The 23,412-nt window shown below is 45.8% G+C and overlaps 1 protein-coding gene across 2 annotated transcripts in view; it reads right to left on the bottom strand.

Moving 5' to 3' along the window:
• Positions 1-15,009, bottom strand: part of ATF7IP2 (activating transcription factor 7 interacting protein 2) — a 53,807-nt gene extending 38,798 nt beyond the window's left edge. Inside the window, exon 1 of one of the 2 annotated variants that reach the window (XM_038763216.1) lies at positions 14,940-15,009. In XM_038763216.1, the coding sequence (XP_038619144.1) occupies positions 14,940-14,992 (53 nt within the window). In that variant the 5' untranslated portion in view covers positions 14,993-15,009. Of the gene's footprint in view, positions 1-14,617; positions 14,808-14,939 lie in introns of those variants that run through there. The other variant, XM_038763218.1, reaches the window with a different exon arrangement.
• Positions 15,010-23,412: the final 8,403 nt, after the last annotated feature.

The following is a 23,412-nucleotide window of genomic DNA, read 5'->3' as shown; positions in this document are numbered from 1 at the left end:
GAGTTTTCAGAGACAAAGGAAGTGAAAAAAATTATTTTTAAGGTTTTGCCTAAAGACTTTCCAAAGTAACTGATCACTGACAAATAATAGTCCTGGACACCCGGTTAAAAAAATAATAATAATGCAAAAAAGCCAAATGTCCTCTAGAACTTTATCCAATCTAGTTTTATACACTCAGGTGACTACTCTTCTTCCCTCTCAGAGTGAATAGCATTTTTGCCAACTGCTCACTTTTCAGTAAAATCATTTCAACAATGACATTGTCTTACTATTTTATGCTATCATTCCTTCAGTGTCACGATTTAGTTGGCCTACAGTCAAGATTTGAAACCACTCAACTGAGACATTCTGTTTTTAGTCCCTAACGATCCTTTAATTTTTATGTAGAACACAGAACATTTATTTTTCTTTAAGCCTTAGACTCTTGCTGAAATTAGCTGATGTATTTGAGGTGCCTATCTGTTTTCCACAGCAAAAATAACATGGAGGGCAAACAGAAGCATATGATTGCCAAAGGCTAAGCTGTTAAGTGCGCTCCAGAAATTTTGGGGAGAAAGTTAGTCTGTTTCAAAGCAGCTGAGGCACAAGTATAAAGGCCAAGCTCCCTCTAAGTTAAAAACAGATGGTAACTAGCATTAAGTAGCTTTTAAAAACAAAACAAAACAAATTGGTTATCAAGTTTTTTTTGATGAGGTAGCAATCAAGGCCTGTGATATTTATGCTATCAAACAGCCGAGCCTCATTTGATGAGGAAACAGGCTGAGGTCCTGAACACAACAGGTCTATGGTTTGCCTTCAATAAGGCTTTTGTATAAGCCTACTTGAGCCAGGAAATTGTTTGAACAAATAACTGGCAGCTAATGCTACTAGGCAATCCTAGTAATAGTAATGAGTGCAATCAATCAATTGACCTGAAGTGCTTGGGAAAGTACAATGTGGAAGAGTTGGTAGATAATAATAATAATAATAATAATAGTCATGGCATTTGTTAAGCACTTACTATGTGCCGAGCACTGTTCTAAGCGCTGGGGATGATACAAGGCACTCAGGTTGTCCCACGTGGGGCTCACAGTCTTAATCCCCATTTTACAGATAAGGTAACTGAGGCATAGAGAAGTCAAGTGACTTGCCCAAAATCACACAGCTGGTCAGTAGTAGATGTGATCCCTCTTGGAAGGCACTTGACTGTATTAAGCTTTGGGAAATAGAGCAATCAGTGGCACTTACTGAGTGCTTACTGTATGCAGAGCACTATACAAAGCACAATACAAGAGAGTTGATAGACATATTCCCTGTCCACAAAGGCACTTACAGCCTAGAGGGGGAGACAAACATTAATATAAATGAATTATGGCTATGTACTTGAGTGCTCTGGGGCTGAGGATAGGGTGAAACACACAAAGAAGTACCAATGTGACCATTTTCAACTCAGGCATAATTTCAAGGAATATATTAGCCATTTCTTAGGGTACACCTCTAATCACGTGTTATAACATCTCGGTTGGATTTCTGAAGAACCTCATTCTAAGAAAATGGACGTATAGTAAACACTGATTCAATGGGAACCGATGGGTCAGAAGTATCTGGGTTGCAAAAGTCCTCCATGACTTTTTACGTAAGAGAATTCACGCATTACACGTTTACTTATGTGCTCTTTTTAAAAGCATTAAGTGAATTATTCTGTTACATTAATACCTCTACCATATTGAGCTTCTGTTTCAAATTAGTTGCTTTTCTTATTACTTGCTCTCCCACCACCAGAACATTTGACACCCTTTGCCCGTTATTGCTAAAGTTCATTCAACTGTATTTATTAAGCACCTGTGAGCAGGGCACTGTACTAAGCACTTGGGAAAGTACACTAATAATGATAATTATGGTATTTGTTAAGCGCTTACTATGTGCCAAGCACTGTTCTAATAATAAACAGTGACATTCCCTGCCCACAGTGAGCTCACAGTTTGGGGGGGGGGGGGGAGGAGACACAGACATCAACACAAGTAAAACTACAGATTTATTCATAAGTGCTATAGGGCAGGGATGGGGAGGAAGAGCAAAGGGAGAAAGTCAGGGTAACGCAGAAGGGAGTGGGAGACGAGGAAAAGCAGGGCTTCGTCTGAGAAGGCCTTTTGGAGGAGATGCACCTTCAGTAAGGCTTTTGGGGGGGAGGGGGAAGAGAGAGAAAGAGTAATTGCCTAGAGGATTTGAGGAGGGAGGGCATTCCAGGACAGAGGCAGGACGTGGGCCAGGAGTGGGCGTCGAGACAGGCCAGTTCGAGGCACAGTGAGAAGGCTAGCACTAGAGGAGTGAAGTGTGCAGGCTGGGTTATGGGAGAGGAGCGAGGTGAGGTTGACCGGGGCAAGGTGCTGGAATGCTTTAAAGACAATGGTGAGGAGTTTTTGTTTGGTAACAACTGGAAATTTTGCCAGAGTGGGGGGCGGGGATGGAGGTGACACGTCCTGAACGTTTTCGTAGAAATACAATCCAGGCAGCAGAGTGAAATATGGACTGGAGTGGGGAGACACAGGAGGTTGGGAGATCAGCAAGGAAGCTGATGCAGTAATCTAGGCAAGATAGGATGAGTGATGGTATTAGCATGGTAGCAGTTTGGATGGAGAGGAAAGGGAGGATTTTAGCGGTGTTGTGAAGTTGGGACCGACAGGATTTGGAGACGGACTGAATGTGTGGGTTGAATGAGAGAAAGAGGAGCCAAGGATAACGCCAAGATTACGGGCCTGTGAGATGGGAAGGATGGTGGTGCCGTCTGTAGTGATGGGAAAGTCAGGTAGAGGACAGGGTTTGGGTGGGAAGATAAAGAGCTCTGTTTTGCACATGCTAAGTTTGACTGCGAGCCCGTTGTTGGATAAGGACTGTCTCTATATGTTGTCTATTTGTACTTCCCAAGCGCTTAGTATAGTGCTCTGCACACAGTTGGTGCTCAATAAATACGACAATGAATGAATTAGATTCTCCTCATCTCTCCAGCCATTCATTCTCAGTCTCCTTTGCGGGCTCCTCCTCCCCCTCTCATCCCCTTACTGTAGGGGTTCCTCAGGGTCAGTTCTTGGTCCCCTTCTGTTCTCTATCTACAGTCACACCCTTGGTGAAATAATTTGCTCCCACAGCTTCAACTATCATCTCTATGCTGATGACACCCAAATCTACATCTCTGCCCCTGCTCTCTCTCCATCCCTCCAGGCTTGTATCTCCTCCTGCCTTCAGGACATCTCCATCTGGATGTCTGCCCACCATCTAAAACTATGTTCAGGACTTGACTCCTTATCTTCCCTCCCAAACTCTGCCCTCTCCCTGATTTTCCCATCACTGTAGACAGCACTACCATCCTTCCTGTCTCACAAGCCTGCAACCTTGGTGTCATCCTCGACTCCGCTCTCTCGTTCACCCCACACATCCAATCCGTCACCAAAACCTGCCGGTCTCACCTCCGCAACATTGCCAAGATATGCCCTTTCCTCTCCATCCAAACTGCTACCTTGCTGGTTCAATCTCTCATCCTATCCCGACTGGATTACTGCATCAGCCTCCTCTCTGATCTCCCATCCTCCTGCCTCTCCCCACTTCAGTCTACACTTCACTCTGCTGCCAGGATCATCTTTGTGCAGAAACGCTCTGGGCATGTTACTCCCCTACTCAAAAATCTCCAGTGGCTGCCTGTCAACCTATGAATCAAGCAAAAACTCCTCACTCTTGTCTTCAAGGCTCTCCATCACTTCGCCCTCTCCTACCTCACCTCCCTTCTCTCCTTCTACAGCCCAGCCCGCACCCTCCGCTCCTCTGCCGCTAACCTCTTCACTGTGCCGCGTTCTCGCCTGTCCCACTGTCGACACCCGGCCCACGTCCTTCCCCTGGCCTGGAATGCCCTCCCTCCACACATCCGCCAAGCTAGCTCTCTTTCTCCCTTCAAAGCCCTACTGAGAGCTCACCTCCACTAGGAGGTCTTCCCTGATTGAGCCCCCTTTTTCTTCTCCTCCTCTCCATCCCCCCAGCCCTACCTCTTTCCCCTCCCCACAACACTTATATATATATGTAAATATAGTACAGATTTATTACTCTGTTTTACTTGTACATATTTACTATTCTATTTATTTTGTTAATGATGTGCATACAGCTTTAATTCTATTTGTTCTGACGATTTTGACACCTGTCTACATTTTGTTTTGTTGTCTGTCTCCCCCTTCTAGACTGTGAGCCCGTTATTGGGTAGGGACCATCTCTATATGTTGCCAACTTGTACTTCCCAAGCACTTAGTACAGTGCTCTGCACACAGTAAGCGCTCAATACGACTGAATGAATGAATCTTCCACAGAACTCCACTAAGCTACAAATATTCCACTAAAACTCAGAAGTGCCATGATCGTAAAGATGTTTATTAAACATCAGCTACTGATAACAGCCAATCAATATTCCAGATGAGTGCCTAGACAATTACATATAATGCTCTAAAGGGAATGAGAAGAGAATCCACATGGATTCTGAAGGATTTCATCTGGATACTAGCTAATATACTAACTAATGAATAAGGTCATGTCTTCTAATGCCAATGGTGTAAATGTATTTTTACTTGTGGTGATTCAGTATGAAGAACTGCCTACTTTTGTTGTCCTTACTGCATTTTGGGAAATAAGCGTTCTTGTACTTTTCTTCAAAATTTACGGCTGACCCAATTTATATTTTCACTCCACTCCGACTTGTCAAGTACTTAGAATAGTGCTCTGCACATACACAGTAAGCACATAAATACACAAATTGATAACACAAACCAAAAACACAATTTGATAAGCAAGATGAGCAGTCACCACCAAGCAGCGATGTTTCCTGCCCCACCACTCTTCCCAAGATGGCTGCTCCGTGGAACAGCAACAAAATACCCTGTGAATTAAACCCTAAAAAGATGGTTGCCAATAACACTCAGCATCCCTGCCACACTCCCACTCCCCCGATGTTGCATATATGCAGCAATTTTATCTGTTGAATTTTACACTGACCCTCCTACTTCCTCCTGAAATTTAAAAAAAAAAAACTTTATCAAGGTTGGCTTGCTTTTATCTTTTTTGTTAATATAGGATTGCTGACCTCCCTCACTTCAGTGACCCACTCCCAATTCCCCAAGCCCCATGGGCTGCTCGTAGCCGGTGGGGCAGTGTGTAATGGAGTGGGTCGAGGGAGGTGGGAGGACACAATCAATCAATCGCATTTATTGAGCGCTTACTGTGTGCAGAGCACTGTACTAAGTGCTTGGGAAGTACAAGTTGGCAACATATAGAGATAGTCCCTACCCAACAGTGGGCTCACAGTCTAGAAGGGGGAGACAGAACAAAACAAAACATATTAACAAAATAAAATAAATACAATAAATATGTACAAGTAAAATAGAGTAATAAATACGTGCAAACATATATACATATATACACACAAGTGGCAAAGGAAACGGGGCAGTGCAGTGGGTGGGCAGCATAGACATCATGGCCATCTCAGCAAGGCCGAGAGCCCGGGGGCCAGGACGGAGACAGACTGCTGTCTCTGTTCTCCCTCCTCCCCGCATCTACCTCAGTTTGAGACCCATCCACCCTGCCAAACTCTGAAGCAGCCAAACACACCAGCTAGAAGAACCTCCCCTCCTGGCTTTGCTCTGTTCCAAACACCCTGCTGCTGCCTTTTACCAGCCCCAAAGAGTGAATGATGGAAATGGAGAGTGCTGAAGGAAGAAAAATGAGCACGCGCACTCAGCATGAGGGGGCAGTGAGGGTTAGCCACATGATTAGCCATGGGGAGTGGCCAATATCCTTGGGTCAGCTCTGCATGCTGCGTGGCTGCCATCTAAGAAATGAAACATGAGATCTCACATGGGGAGCAGGGCTGAAGACTCCCACCTTCTGATACAGGACATACTGAGGATGGTCCCGACCCCACATAATGAAAGATTTGCATTTAGTTCTCAGCCTGTGTCCCCTGCAACATGGTTGCACATAACCACTTATGACAGCATCACATTACATTCTCGTCTTCTCTAACTTTCCCACTTGTTCATCCTGCCCAAGTGTCTGCCTTATCGGGAGCTTGGTGTGTCAAGGTCGAGACAGGATGGAGCTTTTCTCCCTCAGCAAGGTCAAGAACCCTGGCTGGCTTATTAGTGATTTGCCCACCTGATCTCTATAATGAGAAGAACAGGGCAGGGCCAAGCAAATTCCCCGACCAGAAATCTATTGCCATCTGTCTTAGAAAATATCTCTTTTATAGTGCTCTTCGACTACGTGCGGAGCTCGATTGCTATACCAGCTATATAAAGAGAAACTCTGTATTGCGTGGAGTTGAGCTGGCCTTGGCTAACATGGGTAACTGTCTGACAACCACGGCTCCCTACTAGTGCTAGTAGAAAAACTTTTCTGGCATATCTGCTTGAACACACTGCAGAGTCTGTGAAGTTTTCTAACAGGTCATATCTTCTAACTCTATTGTGCTCAAGTGCTTAGTACAGTGCTCTGCACACAGTAAACACTCACAAAACACTGTGGATTCAAAATTCTTTCCTGACATTTTCAGTATCATCTAAGGTTCACAGGGAACACAAGTGTGAAGAATAGTAATAATAATAACAATAATGGTATTTGGTAAGCACTATGTGCCAAGCACTGTTCTAAGTGTTGCATCCAATGTATCTAAGATCTACTTTCCTACCATCATCATCAATGGTATTTATTGAGCTCTTACTATGCACAAAGCACTATACTAAGCACTTGGGAGAGCACAATACATCAGTGTTGTCAGACACACCCACTGTTTTATTTAAGCCCCTGGGCTATATTGCTCATCTCTGGTCAGGGAATCTTTCCCCCAGTCTTACCAGCCTCTATCCCACAATGAGGATATCAGAGGTCAAAAGTAGCAAAAACCCTAATTACTACAGCCTTTCTGGTGTAGCTTTCCAGTGGGACTGGGTGACTCCTAGTTTTTTACTATGTGCTTTTTAATTGCTTAGCAGTCTAAGGAATCTTGGTAACAGCAGCGTGGCCTAGTGGGAAGAGCACAAGCCTGGGAGTCAGAGGACCTGGGTTCTAGTCTACATGTTTTGTTGTCTGTCTCCCCCTTCTAGACTGTGAGCCCGTGGTTGGGTAGGGACCGTCTCTATATATTGCCGACTTGTACTTCCCAAGAGCTTAGTACAGTGCTCTGCACACAATAAGTGCTCAATAAATGATTGAATGAATAGTCCTGGCTCTGCTGCATGACTTTGAGCAAGTCACTTAACTTCTCTTTGCCCTAGTTACCCCTCTGTAAAATGGGGATTAAATCCTGCTCCCTCCTATTTTGAACTGTGAACTCCATGTGGGACAGGGACTGTGTAATCTGTATCTACTCCAGCATTTAGAACAGTATTTGGCATATAGTAAGCACTTACCAAGTACCGTAATTATTATTATTATTATTATTATTATTATTATTATTATTAACAGAACCACAATCATTCTTTGATCAAGTGGCTTTTTAGGGCATTTCTAAAACGATGTCATATAAAGTTTGCAGTGTCCCAACGATATGCACCTGTTCCTTCTAGAAAGCATAGAAGATGCTGAAGCACTGCATTAATCGGACTGGACACAATCCCTGCCCGACATGGAACTCTCTTTCCTTTGGAATATTCTCCCAACAATTGATTATTGTGGGTCACCTTGATCCATCTCTTCCTTGCTTTGCTTGCCAACATAGCCTCGAGTCCTGAGATGTTTGCTGGATGCATTCTGGGAGTTTAATTCATATTGTGGGTTTATGTCTCCATTTCTCTTCTCTCTCTGCCAAGTGACCACATACCCAAATACAACTTTTACCTAATTATTCCTAATACAGGAGGCTCCCTTAATACCCGTACCTATTTATATAAAATTTCCTCACTCCATTAAAAGGACTAAAACGTTATTTTTGAAGTCAGTAACTGTAAACAGTGATAGTTCCAGGGCAGAGAGGAGGGTGCAGAAGGGTGAAAACAACAAATCAGATGGGGTACATTGATTCATTAGCACTGCTGAGGATTGGGAAGGTGTTGCAGTAAGGAAAGAAACAGCAGGTGAGGAAAATTAGTTCATTAGGTCTGTAGAGGTTTGGGGAAGAGGTGCAGAGGGTGGAATACAAAGCCAGGTTGGGTAAATCAATTCATTACTATCGAGGGACAAGAGAAGGGAGAAAGACACAGCAGGTTGGGAGTGCTATTTACATGCAGCACTTGGGAGAGTGCAATAGAAGGAGACAGTCTTAAGTGCCCTTATCTCACACCTACTCCCCTTACTATTAGACATAGTTCTAGACTTAATAGCCCCACCTTTGTTTTAATGCTACCAAAATCAAGTGAGCAAGCCTGGTAACTGGTTGTGAATGTGCTGAAGTCCAAACATTCCTGAATTCCCTTTTACCCCTGGCTGATAATACTATCAAATTTTTCAGGTACTCATTCTACACAAGATTACATTTTACAATTTGATGAAATAAGCAATCTTCTATTCCTGACTCCTGGGTTCTTTAACAGATAGTAAGTATGTATTTATAGTCACTATGATGCTTCTCAACTACAAAAATTTTGAATAGAAGGGAAATACCAGTTTTACCTTCTGAAGATGGATTGTTTATGAAGTCAAAGCCTCACTCTGTTTAAATGGCTAACACATTTTGACCATTATTGCTCTGAAATAGAAGGACTTAAGTTTTTATCCCTATATACTCCTAAAATAAGATTTGGATACAAAAGCTATCAAGAAATTTCTGCCAAGCACTTTTATTCTCTCTAGCATTTTCAATGAATGCCTTTAGGTACTCCAGACTTCAACTTGTACTTCCCAAGCGCTTAGTACACTGCTCTGCACACAGTAAGCGCAATACAATTGAATGAATGAATATAAACAATATAAAGTATTGCTGCATGTTTGATACTTCAAAAAACTCAAATACTTAAGTAATATTTTCTAAGGACAGTGCTTGGCAGATAGCAAGTGCTCAACAAATACCATCATTATTGTTATTATTATTACTATATCACAATCAGCTTGAAAAAGGACCCCTAAAATAAGGCATAAAAATGAGGGGACTCAGTTCTGTCATAAATTTTCACTATACATTTTAGTTAGAATATTAGGGATTTGGAGAACAAACTCAAGTCCATCTGGGTATTCTATATTGTGGCACTAGTGACCTATATGCACACACCAGGCATTAGGAAGCCAAGAAAGAAACTGGCTGGGTACTTACCATGGTATTTGTTAAGCACTTATTCACCAAGCACTGTACTACACATTGGGATAGATACAAGACAATCATTTAAAATAAAAATGCAGGACACATTGGATCCAGTACTCTATCAGTATCAAAACTGGGGTCAGCCCAACTGAAAACTCAGACTTTCTGGTATGGAATGTGCACGGGCCTGGCAATCAGAGGATGTGGGTTCTAATCCCAGTTCTCCTACATGCCTGCTGGGTGACCCTGGGCAAGTCACTTTACATCTCTGTGCCTCAGTTACCTGATCTGTAAAATGGGGATTAAGATGTGAGCTCCATGTGGGACAGGGACTGTGTCCAACCTGATTACCCTTATTTACACAAGCGCTTAGAACAGAACCTGGCACACAGTGTTTACCAAATACAATTATTAAGGTTGAGGCAGAGATTGGGAAAAGGAGCGTTATACTTTATTTAAAAAAAACCACACCACTTCTTTCTAAACCAAATCTATTTACACCAACACATGGAACACTATACATAAGACAAACTTGTGTTGTGAAAAGACTAAAGACACAAAACTATTGGAAAAGGCTCGTGCCTGGGAGTCAGATGACCTGGGTTTTAATGTGGGCAGGGATTGTCTATTGCTAAATTGTATTTTCCAAGTGCTTAGTACAGTGATCTGCACACAGTAAGCACTCAATAAATGACAGAATGAATGAATACAAGCTCCAGCACTTGCCTGCTATGTGACTTTCAACAAGTGACAACTTCCCTGTGCCTGAGTTTCTTCATTTGTAAGATAGGGATTCAATACCTGTTCCCCCCCCCCTCTTAAACTGGAGTCCCATGTGGATCAGGGACTGGGTCAGATCTGCAATCAATCGTATTTATTGAGCACTTACTATGTGCAGATCAATATATTAAGCACTTGGGAGAGTACAACAGAAATACACAGTCCCTGCCCATAACGAGCTTACAGTCTAGAGGGAAACATATTAATGTGAATAATTTATAATTCAAAAGTACTGTGGGGTTGGGAGTGGGGAGAAAAACCAAGTGTCCAAAAGGTGCACGGTGTAGTGGATAGAGCATGGGCATGGGAGTCAGAAAGTCATGGGTTCTAATTCTGTCTCTGCCACTTATCTGCTGTGTGACCCTGGGCAAGCCACTTCATGTCTCTGTGCCTCTGTAACCTCATCTGAAATATGGGGAGACTATGAGCCTTACATGGGACAGGGACTGTGCCTAACCGGATTTGCTTGTATCCATTCCAGCGCTTAGTACAGTGCCTGGCACATACTATGTGCTTAACAAATACAATTATTACTATTATCTACCCCACTGCTTGGCTTATAGTAAATTTTATATTAACAGGCAGTTCTCAGGTTTATGACAATTAGTTCTTGAAAAATACTTCTTGAATTGGAACTCATTTTCTCATAGGAACAATGATTGAAGTGAGGAATGCTTTCCTGAACCAAGTTTGGATACCCAATTGGACCAGAATTATCCAGTTGAGTAACACTGCTGCATGAATGTATACTGAGACACATTCTTCTGATAGGGTATCTGACTAGTTGGAAGCAACAATCCTCTTTATACTTTCCCTCTCCAGTCTCCAACACAGTTTTAAAAACATACGCCATTTTCCTGGGACTCCCACGGGCTGCCCCTTTGAGCTAGTGCCACACAGGAGGATGTTTATTGTCAAGCTGAAAAGGGGGTAAATTTACAGACACTTTAAGTACTGTTTGCACAGCTTGAAAGGTTTTCAGTCTGGGGCTGCCAGATCTGCCCCTGTATCATAGCCACTATATGGAATGAAAAGCCACGTTACAACAGACAAGACTTCACAAGTAACTTACAGTACAGGAAAAATCTAGTCCTCCTAAATTATTTCATAACAGACTGTGGCCCTCAAAAAAAATCACATTGATAACAAATGAATTCAAAATTTAATGGCCTCTTAAATAAGATTATTTCTTCTGCCACACAAAACAGCGTATTCCAATAATTACTACCTCAAATACTGTCATTTCCTTGCCTTCACCAGTTTTTGGCTCACCAAACATAGTCCGTCCGAATTGCCGTTCAAGGCTTTACATTTCCAATTCTGGTCCAGTTTCAGTTAAACTACATGAGGTTTGGGTCTGATTGGGTCCTGTCAGTACTCTTCAGCCTCAAGTCACCTTCAGTCCCAAAGACACTAGGTTAGATGGCCTTGATCTTGGATTCCTCTCACTCCTTGAAGAGGTCTGCTGTACTGGGGAATCTGGGGTCTGGCTCAGGCTAGGACCATCCCTGAAAGCATCTTGTTCCTGGCAGAGTTTATGCAGAATGGTCTCGGACCTTCCAGGGTCTTCAGTACTTGGTAAAGTCCATGCCACATATGAAGTGTTCAACAAATGTCTTTGATACTGTGACAATTGCACAGGGCGGGCAGACTCCACGATGTAGTTATCCACCCCTGAAGCAAGCTCCATGTCACATCATTCATTCAACTGTATTTACTGAGCACTTACTGTGGGCAAAGTTCTGTACTAAGTGCTAGAGATATTACAACAACAGACATATTTCCTGTCCGGAATGACCTCCCAGGCAAAACCAAGGGGCATGGCTGGAGCCAAAACAGCTAGTCCAGTATCTAACGTCCCATCAGGTGGCCTGTTTGGGGAACTGGAGACAATTGAAACTTCCCTAAGTGAAAACAAACACGTGCTGCCCTATCGTTCACCTGGAAAGTCCCAAGAGTAACTGCTCAGCCACCAAAGTCCCATTTTCTTTTTTAGGGAGATGACGCCTGCTGATAGATAACAGCAAGCCAGTCACTTCTCTGGTTGCCGCACCTCTACGGTCTGACAGAACCATCCCAATCTGCAGGGCGAACCCCATTATGGGGCACGAGGTTACAAGGGACACTGGGGAAAGACTAGTCACTCATGGAACCTGTCCCCAAACCAAGAAACTCGGATGACACATTAGCCCAAGCAGGGCAGGCCACGATTCCAACTCCGCCTCCTAGGCACTTACTTGCAGTTTGGGGGATTCTCCCCTTTCATTCAATTGTATTTATTGAGCACTTAGTGTGTGCAGAGCACTGTACTAAGCCCTCAGGAAACCACAACAATAAACGGTGACATGCCCTGCCAACAAGCTTACAGTCTAGAGGGTAATAAGTCAGACATCAATACAAATAACGGTCACCCCTGACTTGGGAAACCCAAGAGGGCAACCACTTGGCGGGTGATCTCTCAGTGCCATCGGACTGGAGGTGCCCTGTTGGCACACTCCTGCACGAGCTTTTGGACTTGGGAGGCATGGCGATGCCGGAGGGAGCCCACCCAGGGATGTTGGAGGATGCCCATCCAGAGAGGGCTGAGGGGGGAACCACAATGTTTGAGAGCCCCTACTTGAGGGGCCTACCCCAAGGGGTCTGAAGGGATCCATGGCCTGTGGAAGCCTGCCCCGTGGGGCTGAGGGGTGCTGAGAGTCTGCCCTGCGGGTAGCTGAGAGGAGCCTGCTCCCAGGGGGCTGAGGACGGCTGCTGGTGACACTAATAATAATGGAATTTATTACGCACTGACTACGTGCCAAGTACTGTTCTATGAGCTGGGGTAGATACAAGATTATCAGGTTGTCTCAGGTGGGGCTCATAGTTTTTAAGCCCCCTTTTACAGATAACTGAGACCCAGAGAAGGGAAGTGACTTGCACCAGCGGACAAGTGGCGGAGCCGAGATTAGAACCCACGACCTCTGACTCCCAAGCCCGGCCACTTTCCATTAAGCCACAATGTTTCTCTACCCCGAGAGGGCTGGGATGGGGGAGACCGCTCCCAGGGGGCTGAGGGAGGCCTAGGGTGAGGCTAAAGGCCCGTCCCAGGGGGCTGAGGGAAGCCTCGGGTGAGGCTAATGGCCCGCCCCAAGGGACTGTGGGAGGCCTCGGGTGAGGCTAAGGGCCCGCCCCAAGGGACTGTGGGAGGCCTCGGGTGAGGCTAAGGGCCCGCCCCAAGGGACTGTGGGAGGCCACCGCCCTGAAGAGGACCCCCAGAAACACTAAGAGCCCACCCCGAAGCTGCTTGGGGGACCCCCGACCACCCTGAACGATCGCCCCAAGGGAGGCCTCGGGGGACCCCCCCCGACCATACTGGGTGATCGCCCCAAGAAGGCTGAGGGGAGCCCCGTCCCAGGGGGCTGAGGAGGGTCCCCGACGACGCTAAGGGCCCACCCCGAGGCCGCTGAGGGAGACTCCCGGCCACAGTGATCGCTTGCCCCGAGGGGGCTGAGGGGAGCCCAGTCACAGGGGGCTCAAGGGGGTCCCCGAGGGCGATGAGGGGGACCCCCGCCCGTAGTGAGCGCTCGCCCCGAGGGGGCTGAGGGGAGCCCAGTCACAGGGGGCTCAAGGGGGTCCCCGAGGGCGCTGAGGGGGGACCCCCGCCCATAGAAAGCGCTCGCCCCGAAGGGGCTGAGAGGAGCCCAGTCACAGGGGGCTCAAGGGGGTCCCCGAGGGCGCTGAGGGGGGACCCCCGCCCATAGTGAGCGCTCGCCCCGAGGGGGCTGAGGGGAGCCCAATCACAGGGCAGGGGACTGAAGGGGCTCCCCGAGGGCGCTGAGGGGGACCCCCGCCCATAGTGACCGCTCGCCCCGAGGGGAGCCCAGTCACAGGGGGCTAAAGGGGATCCCCGAGGGCGCTAAGGGGGACCCCTGCCCATAGTGAGCGCTCGCCCCGAGGGGGCTGAGGGGAGCCCAGTCACAGGGGACTGAAGGGGGTCCCCGAGAGCGTTGAGGGGGACCCCCGCCCATAGTGAGCGCTCGCCCCGAGGGGAGCCCAGTCACAGGGGGGCTAAAGGGGGTCCCCGAGGGCGCTAAGGGGGACCCCTGCCCATAGTGAGCGCTCGCCCCGAGGGCGCTGAGGGGGACCCCCGTCCATAGTGAGCGCTCACCCCGAGGGGGCTGAGGGGAGCCCAGTCACAGGGGGCTCAAGGGGGTCCCCGAGGGGGCCCCCGCCCATAGTGAGCGCTCGCCCCGAGGGGAGCCCAGTCACGGGGGGCTAAAGGGGGTCCCCGAGGGCGCTAAGGGGGACCCCCGCCCATAGTGAGCGCTCGCCCCGAGGGGGCTGAGGGGAGCCCAGTCCCAGGGAGCTGAGGGGGGCTCCCCCATCGATGTTGAGAGTTCGCCCCGAGAGGGCTGAGGGACGCCTCTGTTGACACTAGAAACCCGCCCCGAGGAGCTCCCGACCACGCTGAGAGCTCGCCCCGAGGCCCCTCAGAGTCCCTTCCGAGACGGCTGAGGGAAGCCACTCCGAGGAGACTAACTAGGGCGACGCTGAGTCCCCACCGAGGCGCCTGAGACGAGAGCCCGCCCCGACGGGGCTGAGGAGAACAGGACTCACCGTCCCCGCCAACAGTCCACCTGAGCGCTCACCGGCCTGTCCGGAGAGACCAACGAACGGTGGGATGGGGGGCGGGGGGTGGTGGTGAGTGACCAGCCAGCCAACCGGCCGGCCAGCCCCCCGCCGCTTCTGCTCTCCTGGGAGGGACCAAGGGCCGTCCCGACTTACTTACGAGCCGAACGGGAGGGCGGGGAAAAGCGCGGGTGGGAGAGCCAGGGGACTAAAGGGGCGGGAACAAGAGGAAAACCAATCAAGACCGCGTCCATTTTCCCTTCCCCGTCCCCTCAGCCGACGGCTCGCCTCTAAGCCAATCAGAACTCACCTGGCGGGACCTCCGAGCCAATCAGAGGCCACTCTGGGGGGGGACCCCTCCATCGGGGGAGGAGGGCAGGTGAGAGGCGAGGCGGAAGTGCCCCACCTCAAGAGGCGAGAGCACGAGTTTCCCTCAGTGTCGTTTCCTTCGAAGCTCCTCCATCCCAACCCATCACCTCTAGTTTTTTTCCGTCTCAAACCCATTGAGAAGCAGCGTGGCCGAGTGGAAAGACCCCGTGCTGGGGAGTCAGAGGTCGTGGGTTCTAATCCCCACCCTGCCGCCTGTGTCAGCCGTGTGACTTCGGGCAAGTCACGTCACTTCCTTGGGCTTCAGTTCTCTCATCTGGAAAATGGGGATGAAGACTGTGAGCCCTACATGGGACAACCTGATTACCTTGTTTCCACCCCAGCGCTTAGAACAGTGCACTTAATAAATACCATAATAATAAAAATAATTTGGAACACCACAACAGAAAACAAAAACCACTTCAGTAACTTGGTGATGTTGGCATATTTCTCTGCTCTTTGTTTTTTAATCGTTTTTCTACAAAAACATTCAGGCCTTGTTTCCCCACTCCTCAAGAAACTGTAGTGGTTGCCCATTCACCTCAACATCAAACAGAAACTTCTCATCATTGGCTTTAAAGCAGTCAATCCCCTTTCCCCTTTCTATGACAACTCGCTACTCTCCTACTACAACTCAGCCCACATACTTCTCTCCTCTAATGCCAACCTTCTCACTTTGCATCCATCTTGTCTACCTCACCACAGACCCCTTGCCCTCATCCTGTCTCCAGCCTGGAAAACTCTCCCTTCTCATGACCGACAATTACACCTATCCCCCACTTCAAAGCCTTATTGAAGGCACCTCTTCTTCAGATGGACTTGCCTGACTAAGCCTTCTTTTCCTTTTCTTTAACTCCCTTCTGCATCCTAAATATACCTCACCTGGTCCAGGCTCTCAGCTGCCCTGCAATCTCACATTTCCTTCTGCCCCAAGGACAGTCCTACTTGATTGACCCACCAGACAAAAACCTCCCCTTCCTCCCCTCCTTTTCCATTAGTCAACAAAACTGCCATCATCTCCATTCTAGATATAGATCACAGGTCTGTGAGACAGAAGGACCTGGGTTCTAATTCCAGCTCCCCCACTTGTCTGATGTATGATTGCGGGCAAGTCACTTCACTTCTCTGTGCCTAAGTTACCTCATCTGTAATATGGGGACTTGAGACTGTGAGGCTCACATGGGACAGGGACTGTGTCCAACCCAATTTTCTTGTACCCACCCCAGCACTTAGTACAGTGCCTGGTACATAGTAAGTGTTCAATAAATGCCATTATTATTATGAAGCCATAACTTTGGTTTTATCCAGTGCTTATAACAGTGCTTGGCACGTAATAAGCACTGAACAAATACCATCATTATTGTTATCTTTCACTTCTCTCTTTCACCTAACCCAATTTTTCTGCCTTTAAAAACCAGCCAGTTTTCCCTCCACAATATTTCCCAGATTCCCTCCTTCCTCTTTACCCTAACAGTAACTGCCTCCCAATTCCTGGCCAGACCAGTGCCTGAGTAGTTGTAATAGTAGTAGTAGTAGTAGTAGTAGTAGTATTACACATTTACTGCGTCCAAAACACTGTATTAAACCCTGGAAAAAAGACTCACAGGCAAAGCTTAGACACAACATTCCAGGGGCTCATAATCTAAAAATAAATGTGGGGAAGGCACAAAAAGATGAAATGTAAATACAAGGCAACACAAAAAAAGTTTAGAGTAGGTGACCACTAGAGGCCTCAGGGTGCTGTCACCCAGCTCATAGAGAGTCCAGTCACATGCAAAGCTTCCCAAACAGTAATGGTATTTAAACACTTACTGTGTGCCAAGCACTGTAGTAAATGCTGGGGTAGATAAAAGATAATCAAGTTGGACACAGTCCCTTTCTCAAGTGGGGTTCACCATCTAAGTGAGAAATCAATCACATTTATTGAGCGCTTACTATGTGCAGAGCACTGTACTAAGAAATTCAGAGAGTGCAATGCCACAGAATTAGTGGGCACATTCCCTGCCCATAATGAGCTTACTGTGTAGAAGGGGAGACAGACATTTCCATGAATAAAAAGAAAATGAGTACTGAATCCTCAGATTACAATTGAGGAAACCGAAACACCAAGAAGTGAATTGCAGAAGGACATGGGTTCTAATCCCGACTGTCACTTGTTGACTGTGTGATCTTGGACAGTCACTAACTTCTCTGTGCCTCAGTTACCTCATCTGTAAAGTGAGGACTAATACTATGAGCCCTGAGTGGGTCATTGGACTGTTTCCAGCCTGATTAGCTTGTAGCTACCCCAGAGCTTAGAACAGTGCTTGTCACATACTGTTGTCCACTAGCGGAGTTGACATGATAGACTCATGACTGAGTCATTTTGTGCATGCTGACAGTAACCCTCCATTTTGTGCAGGCCGAGAGAACAGCTCCTTTTTTTGTATTTTCTGCAAGGCTCAGCAACAGATGAGCCACTTCAAGGCCAGTAACAAGTAACACCTATCTTTGCAAGGTCATAGGGCAGATAACAACATCCTGCACAAGACAGTGAAAACAGAGAATAATGAGAATTTACAACATCCTGTCGGTCCTAATTGGATTCCTGAAATTCCCAATTGCTCCGCTCCCATGTTGCTGTAACTCAATAAAAGCCACAGTGAGAATGGGATCGGGGCTGCTTGTCACTTGTACCTCTCTCAGGAGGTGAACGGGCAGGTAGCCACTTTCCTCCTTTACTGCTCTATCTGAACTCATGTCTCCGAGTTATTTTTCCTATCTGCGTCACCACCTTGGGTTCTCGAACCCTGCCGCTGATTTACACCGGTGGTTCAGGGCGTAGCGGTCACTCATACCCCATCGGAGTCAATGGGATGCTCACCACTTTCCTACTGCCCTGATCTATGACTTGTTCTCTCAGAGTCACTCATTTCTTCATCTACTAAACGAACCTATATGATAACCCTGTTTGTCAACAACAGTTCCACGAAGGGACCCCATCATGTTTGTCGATAACACATACTAAGTGCTTAACAAATACCATCATTATCACCATCATCATCAAGTGACAGAGCTAGGATTGGAATCTAGGTTCTCAGACTCACATGCCCATGCTCTGCTTCTTGTCTGTGAAGCAAGGGGCAGAATGTTGTATTTTTTCTATCGAGGGTTGAGAATTAAGGACATGAAAGGTGAAAAGAGATCTCTTTAAATAATAAGAAGAAATAATTATGGTATTGGTTAGGTGCTTACTATGTGCCAGGCACTGTACTAATCCTTGGAACTCCAGAACCAGAGAGTAGTATTAGAAGGTAGAGTCTGGGTATCACCACCTCCCCCCACTTTCAGGCCTCTTTTCAACTGTTTGCGCTTTTGATATTTTGTAGCCGAGGCCATTCCAAATCTGTTTTAGAACTGGATTGCCACCTTGACTTCTGAGGGAACCTGGAAATAGTTCACCTGCCAAGTCACTGAGTTTTTAGGGTCTTAACAGGTGTGATGGGTTTAATGGATTAATGAGCAACAGTTGTCTGCCTAAGCAGATAACGAAAACAGGCTAGCAATCAATCAGTGGTATTTATTGAGCACCTAATGGGTTCACCGTCCCATACTAAAATGTTTGGGAGCATACAGTAAGGGTAGTAGACATAATCCTTACCCTCAAGAACCTTATAATCTAGCAGGGGAGAGAAACATAAAATAAATTTCAGGGAGGAGGAAAAAAGACAACTTCGTAGGATTTTTTTTTATTTTCTATGTGAAGTGGATATTTTTATTCAGGCTACTTATAAAAGCTATAACAGTAATGATTATAACACTAGTAATGGTTTTTTAGAGGAGCAACATGGCCTAATGGATAGAACATGTGCCTGGGAGTCAGAAGGTCATGGGTTCTAATCCCAATTCTGTCACTTTTCTGCTGTGTGACCTTGGGCAAGGCACTTCACTTCTCAGTGCCTCAGTTTCCCCATCTGTAAAATGGGGACAGGATCTGCATCCTACCCAAATATATTGTAACTATCCCAGAACTTAGAACAGTGTCTGGTACATAGTAAGTGCTTAACAATTACCGTAATAATAATAATACTAAGGCTTTACAGAGTGCCAAGCACTGGGGTAGATTCAAGATCATTGGATTTGTACCCAGTCCCTACCTAACAAAGAGCTCCTGGTCTAAGAGGGAGGATGGGTATTTTAACCCCATTTTGTAAATGAGGAAACTGAGGCAAATAGAAGTTAAGTGATTTATCTAAGGTCACACAGAAGGCAAGGACTAGAATGGGTCTACTTAATGGAAAGAGGATAGGCCTAGGAGTCAAAGGATCTGAGTTCTAATTCTGCTTTGCCACTTGCCTGCTGTGTGATGATGGGGCAAGCCGCTTAACTTCTCTGTGACCTAGTATCCTCATCTGTAAAATGGGGATTTAATACCTGGGCTCCCTCCACTTAAACTGTGAGCCCCTGGTGGGACAGGAAATGCATCCAACCTGATTATTTTGATTCTACCCTCAGGGCTTAGTACAGTGCTTGCACATAGTAAGCACACAAATACTATTCTTCTTATCATTATTATCTTTATTGCTATTCTGTCATCCAGTCCCATTCTCTTTCCACTAGGCCATGCAGTATGTCTTACTCAAAAATTCACTTTGACCAAGGTGCTAATTGGAAACCCTGAAAATTTGCATTAATGGCTCGATTAAGGGGGACAATTTATATTTTGAAATCGACAAGTCAGTGACTGCCAGCTTTGTAAGTGTGGACTTCCTTGGGAGTTGGTCACGTAACAATCTCATTAGCCTCACCAAATACCACTTTTTTCTACCCGTTTCTAAGATCCTGAGTACATGTTCAACCGTGAAAATGTTCACAAATTGTTTCCATTTTCTTGTTTCAACTGGGGAATTTGATAAACCATGAAGCAGTTTTGTTTTTTGTTTTTTCAAGAAAAACAGTCAGGAACTGATATAGCTCTCAGGGCTGTCAGCTGTAGAAGAAACTCAGGACTGGAATTGTTTCTTTTTTTATTGGATTGAAACCAGGGGAATTCACTGAGTTTTGAGGAAAACAATGAGAAAAAAAAATATTTTAATAGTGAGAACTAGCCACAAGTGTCCTCTCACAATCAAGCTAAAGAAAAGAATGGATAGATTTCCAAGTTTCTGATTTAAAAAAATCTGAATTTAACTGGCTTGCTCCTCCCTGGTGGTCTGTTCAGTTTCAGCATAGAGACCGTACATATTTCCTTGTAGAGATGCCTTAAGATTCTGGCAACATCAACAAATCTTGTTCTAACAACTAATCATTTGTTTATGGTATCAGGTGCATTTAAAAAGCAATCAGATCAAAATAATACTATCAAACATTTTTGAAGGTTTGGATCTTATTTTTCTAGGCAGAGACCTACTCAATCTTTTCAGTCAGGTAGAGGAAGGAAAATAAACTCAACTATCAATCAATAGCAGAATTGCCTAGTGGAAAAAGCACGGGCCTGTGAGCCAAGAGGACCTGGGTTCTAATCCCAGCTCCACCATTTGTCTGCTGTGTGACCTTGAGGAAGTCACTTCACTTCTCTGTGCCTCAGTTACCTCATCTGTAAAATGGGGATTAAGTCTGTGAGCTCTATGTTGGACGTGGACTTCGTCCAACCCAATTAGCTTGTATCTACCCCAGTGCTTATCCCTCTGCCTGGCACATAGAAAGCATTTAACAAATTATATATATATATATATAAAAGGTAGTTGTTTGGCTCCTCTTTAGTATTAGGTCTTGAACTAAGCACTCAGAAGAGTACAACCGTAGCAAAACCCATCTTTCCAGCCCCCAGTGAGCTTACAATTTAATTGGGAGAAGAAGGCTAAAAATATTTATAGATGTTGAAAGCCAGAGAAAGAACAAGTGTAAGGAAGGAAGCAGTACAAACACATCAGGATGGAACAGCTAGGCAAAGAATTCAATGTACAGGTAAATGTGTACCTAGCAGATACAGAAATAAAACATACATACTCAGTGCTGAGATTAGATTTAAAATACAAAAGAGCTAGGGGCAAATTCTGTTCGAATAAGACTAGAGTGTTGAGTTCACTGGGGAGGGATTCCTGGAGTAAATGAGTTTATTTCTTGTTTTGTCTCATGCCATCAAGTCATTTCCGACCCATAGTGACACCATGGACACATCTCTCCCAGAATGCCCCGCTTTCCATCTGCCATCGTTCTGGTAGTGTATCCATAGCGTTTTCAGAGGAGGTTTAAAGATGGGGAGAGCTATGATCAGGTGGATTTGGAGAGGAAGTGAGTTTGAAGCTGGGGGAACAGCATGAGCTAGTTCTCAAAGGCGGGAGAGGCGAGTGTGAGGTACAGCGAAAGGGAAGCTTGCAAAGAATGAGCTCTGGTAGTGGGAGAAGAGAGTCCAGTTTTGGTTTTTTTATGGTATTTGTTAAGCACTTCACTATGTGCCAGGCACTGGGGTATCTACAAGATAATCAGGTTGAATACAGTCCATGTCCCACATGGGACTTACAGCTTTATTCCCCATTTTACAGATAAGGTAATGAGGCACGGAGAAGCTAAGTGACTTGCCCACGGTCACACAACAGACACACAGCTGAGATTAGAACCCAGGTTTTCTGACTCCCCAAGCCTTTGCTCTTTCCACTGGGCCATGCTGCTTTTCTGCCTGGTGGAAAAAGCACTGGTCTCAGGGTCAAGAGACTGGACTTCTAATCACAGCTTCACACGACTTCACTTCACTTGACTTCTTGCTGCTTCATTTTCCTCATCTGTAAAATGGAGATTAAATTGCCCATCCCCTCTTCCCTTTAATAACAAGCATAATAGTGGCATTTTTTAAGTACTTACTATGTGCCAGGCATTGTACTAAGCACTGGAGTGGATACAAGCAAACTGTGTTGAACATAGTCTCTGTGCCACGTGGAGCTCACAGTCTCACTCCTCATTTTACAGATGAGGTAACTGAGGCCCAGAGAAGTGAATTGACTTGACTAAAGTCACAGAGCAGATAAGAGGCAGACAAGCAAACCGGGTTGAACATAGTCTCTGTGCCACGTGGAGCTCACAGTCTCACTCCTCATTTTACAGATGAGGTAACAGGCCCAGAGAAGTGAATTGACTTGACTAAGGTCACAGAGCAGATAAGAGGCAGAACCAGGATTAGAACCCATGACCTTCTGACTCTCAGGCCCATGCTGCTTTAGACTGTGAGCTCCATGTGGGACAGGAATTCTAACCTTATTTTTAATTTCTTAAAATCTACCCCAGTGCTAGCCTGCAAACTCCTCTTCTAGACTGTAAATTCCTTGTAGACAGGAAAAAAGTTTACCAACTCTGCTATATTGTATTATCCCAAATGCTTAGTACCGCACTCTGCATACAGTAAGCACTCAGTAAATAAAGTTGATTGATGGCCCTTAGTAAGCACTTACAAATGCCACAACTATTATTTTTACCAAATTTGAGAGTGCAAAAATTAGTAGGTTTGTGATTAATCCAAAGGAATCATTGCTTATTAGTGAAGAGACTTGCAGAAAATAAGATGTCTAGTCATCCGGTTTTATATCGGACAGTCTGGTTTTTGGGCCAAGGGCCCTGGATAACTTTATGTCCAGTATTTTCATTTTCAGCACCCAGCTTCCTCCTGCCTCAGTTCCCACCACTGAGTTCAGCAACTCAGACTCAACACCAGATTGGCTATGGATCAAAGACATAAATCAGAGGTCACCCCAAAAAAACAGTATAAATTGGGACAAATTTGGTGGACATCTACAAAATAGCACCCAGAACATCACTTGGCACATGGTAAGCACTTAACAAATGCCATCATCATCATCGTCAATATCATCATTCCAGGGGACAGCCTAACAGAAAACCATGTATCAAAATTGAATGAAGTCAAAATTGGTCATCTTGCTCCCCATTGTTAATCATTTTCTCTTTGAGAGACAGAATCCGGGTCTAATTCCCACTGGTATAATCTTGCCCAGGGCTTAGTACAGTGCTCTGCACACAGTGAGTACTCAATTATTATTATGGTATTAAATGCTTAGTATGTGTTGTGGTGAGCCCACAACAAGCTGCCTTATTAGTGACTGTTTTTGATCCCGCAAACAACAACAGGAAGGGAAACTTTGCGAAGCACTGATGGGCCCTCCCTACCTGAGACAGGTGATTGAAGGCCTGTGGGGGTGGAGCACAGAGGGAGGTATGACTTTCTCTCCCTGTTCTACCCCTTAATGGGCCTGGACCATTCAATGATGTAGAGCCCCAGCTGTGATGACTAAGGCAGATAAAAGGCAGTTGCTTGGAAGCCTGAGGATACATACACAGGTGTGTTAGGAACAGAAGCAAGTCGGTAGAGGCATCCTGAGAAGTAAGTATTGAAGCAGGAGGAGGTAGTAGCACTTGGGTGCAAAAAGAAG

Source organism: Tachyglossus aculeatus, chromosome 21 (assembly GCF_015852505.1).
Source record: "Tachyglossus aculeatus isolate mTacAcu1 chromosome 21, mTacAcu1.pri, whole genome shotgun sequence".
Lineage (NCBI taxonomy): Eukaryota > Metazoa > Chordata > Mammalia > Monotremata > Tachyglossidae > Tachyglossus > Tachyglossus aculeatus.
This window is presented reverse-complemented; position numbering and strand designations above follow the sequence as displayed.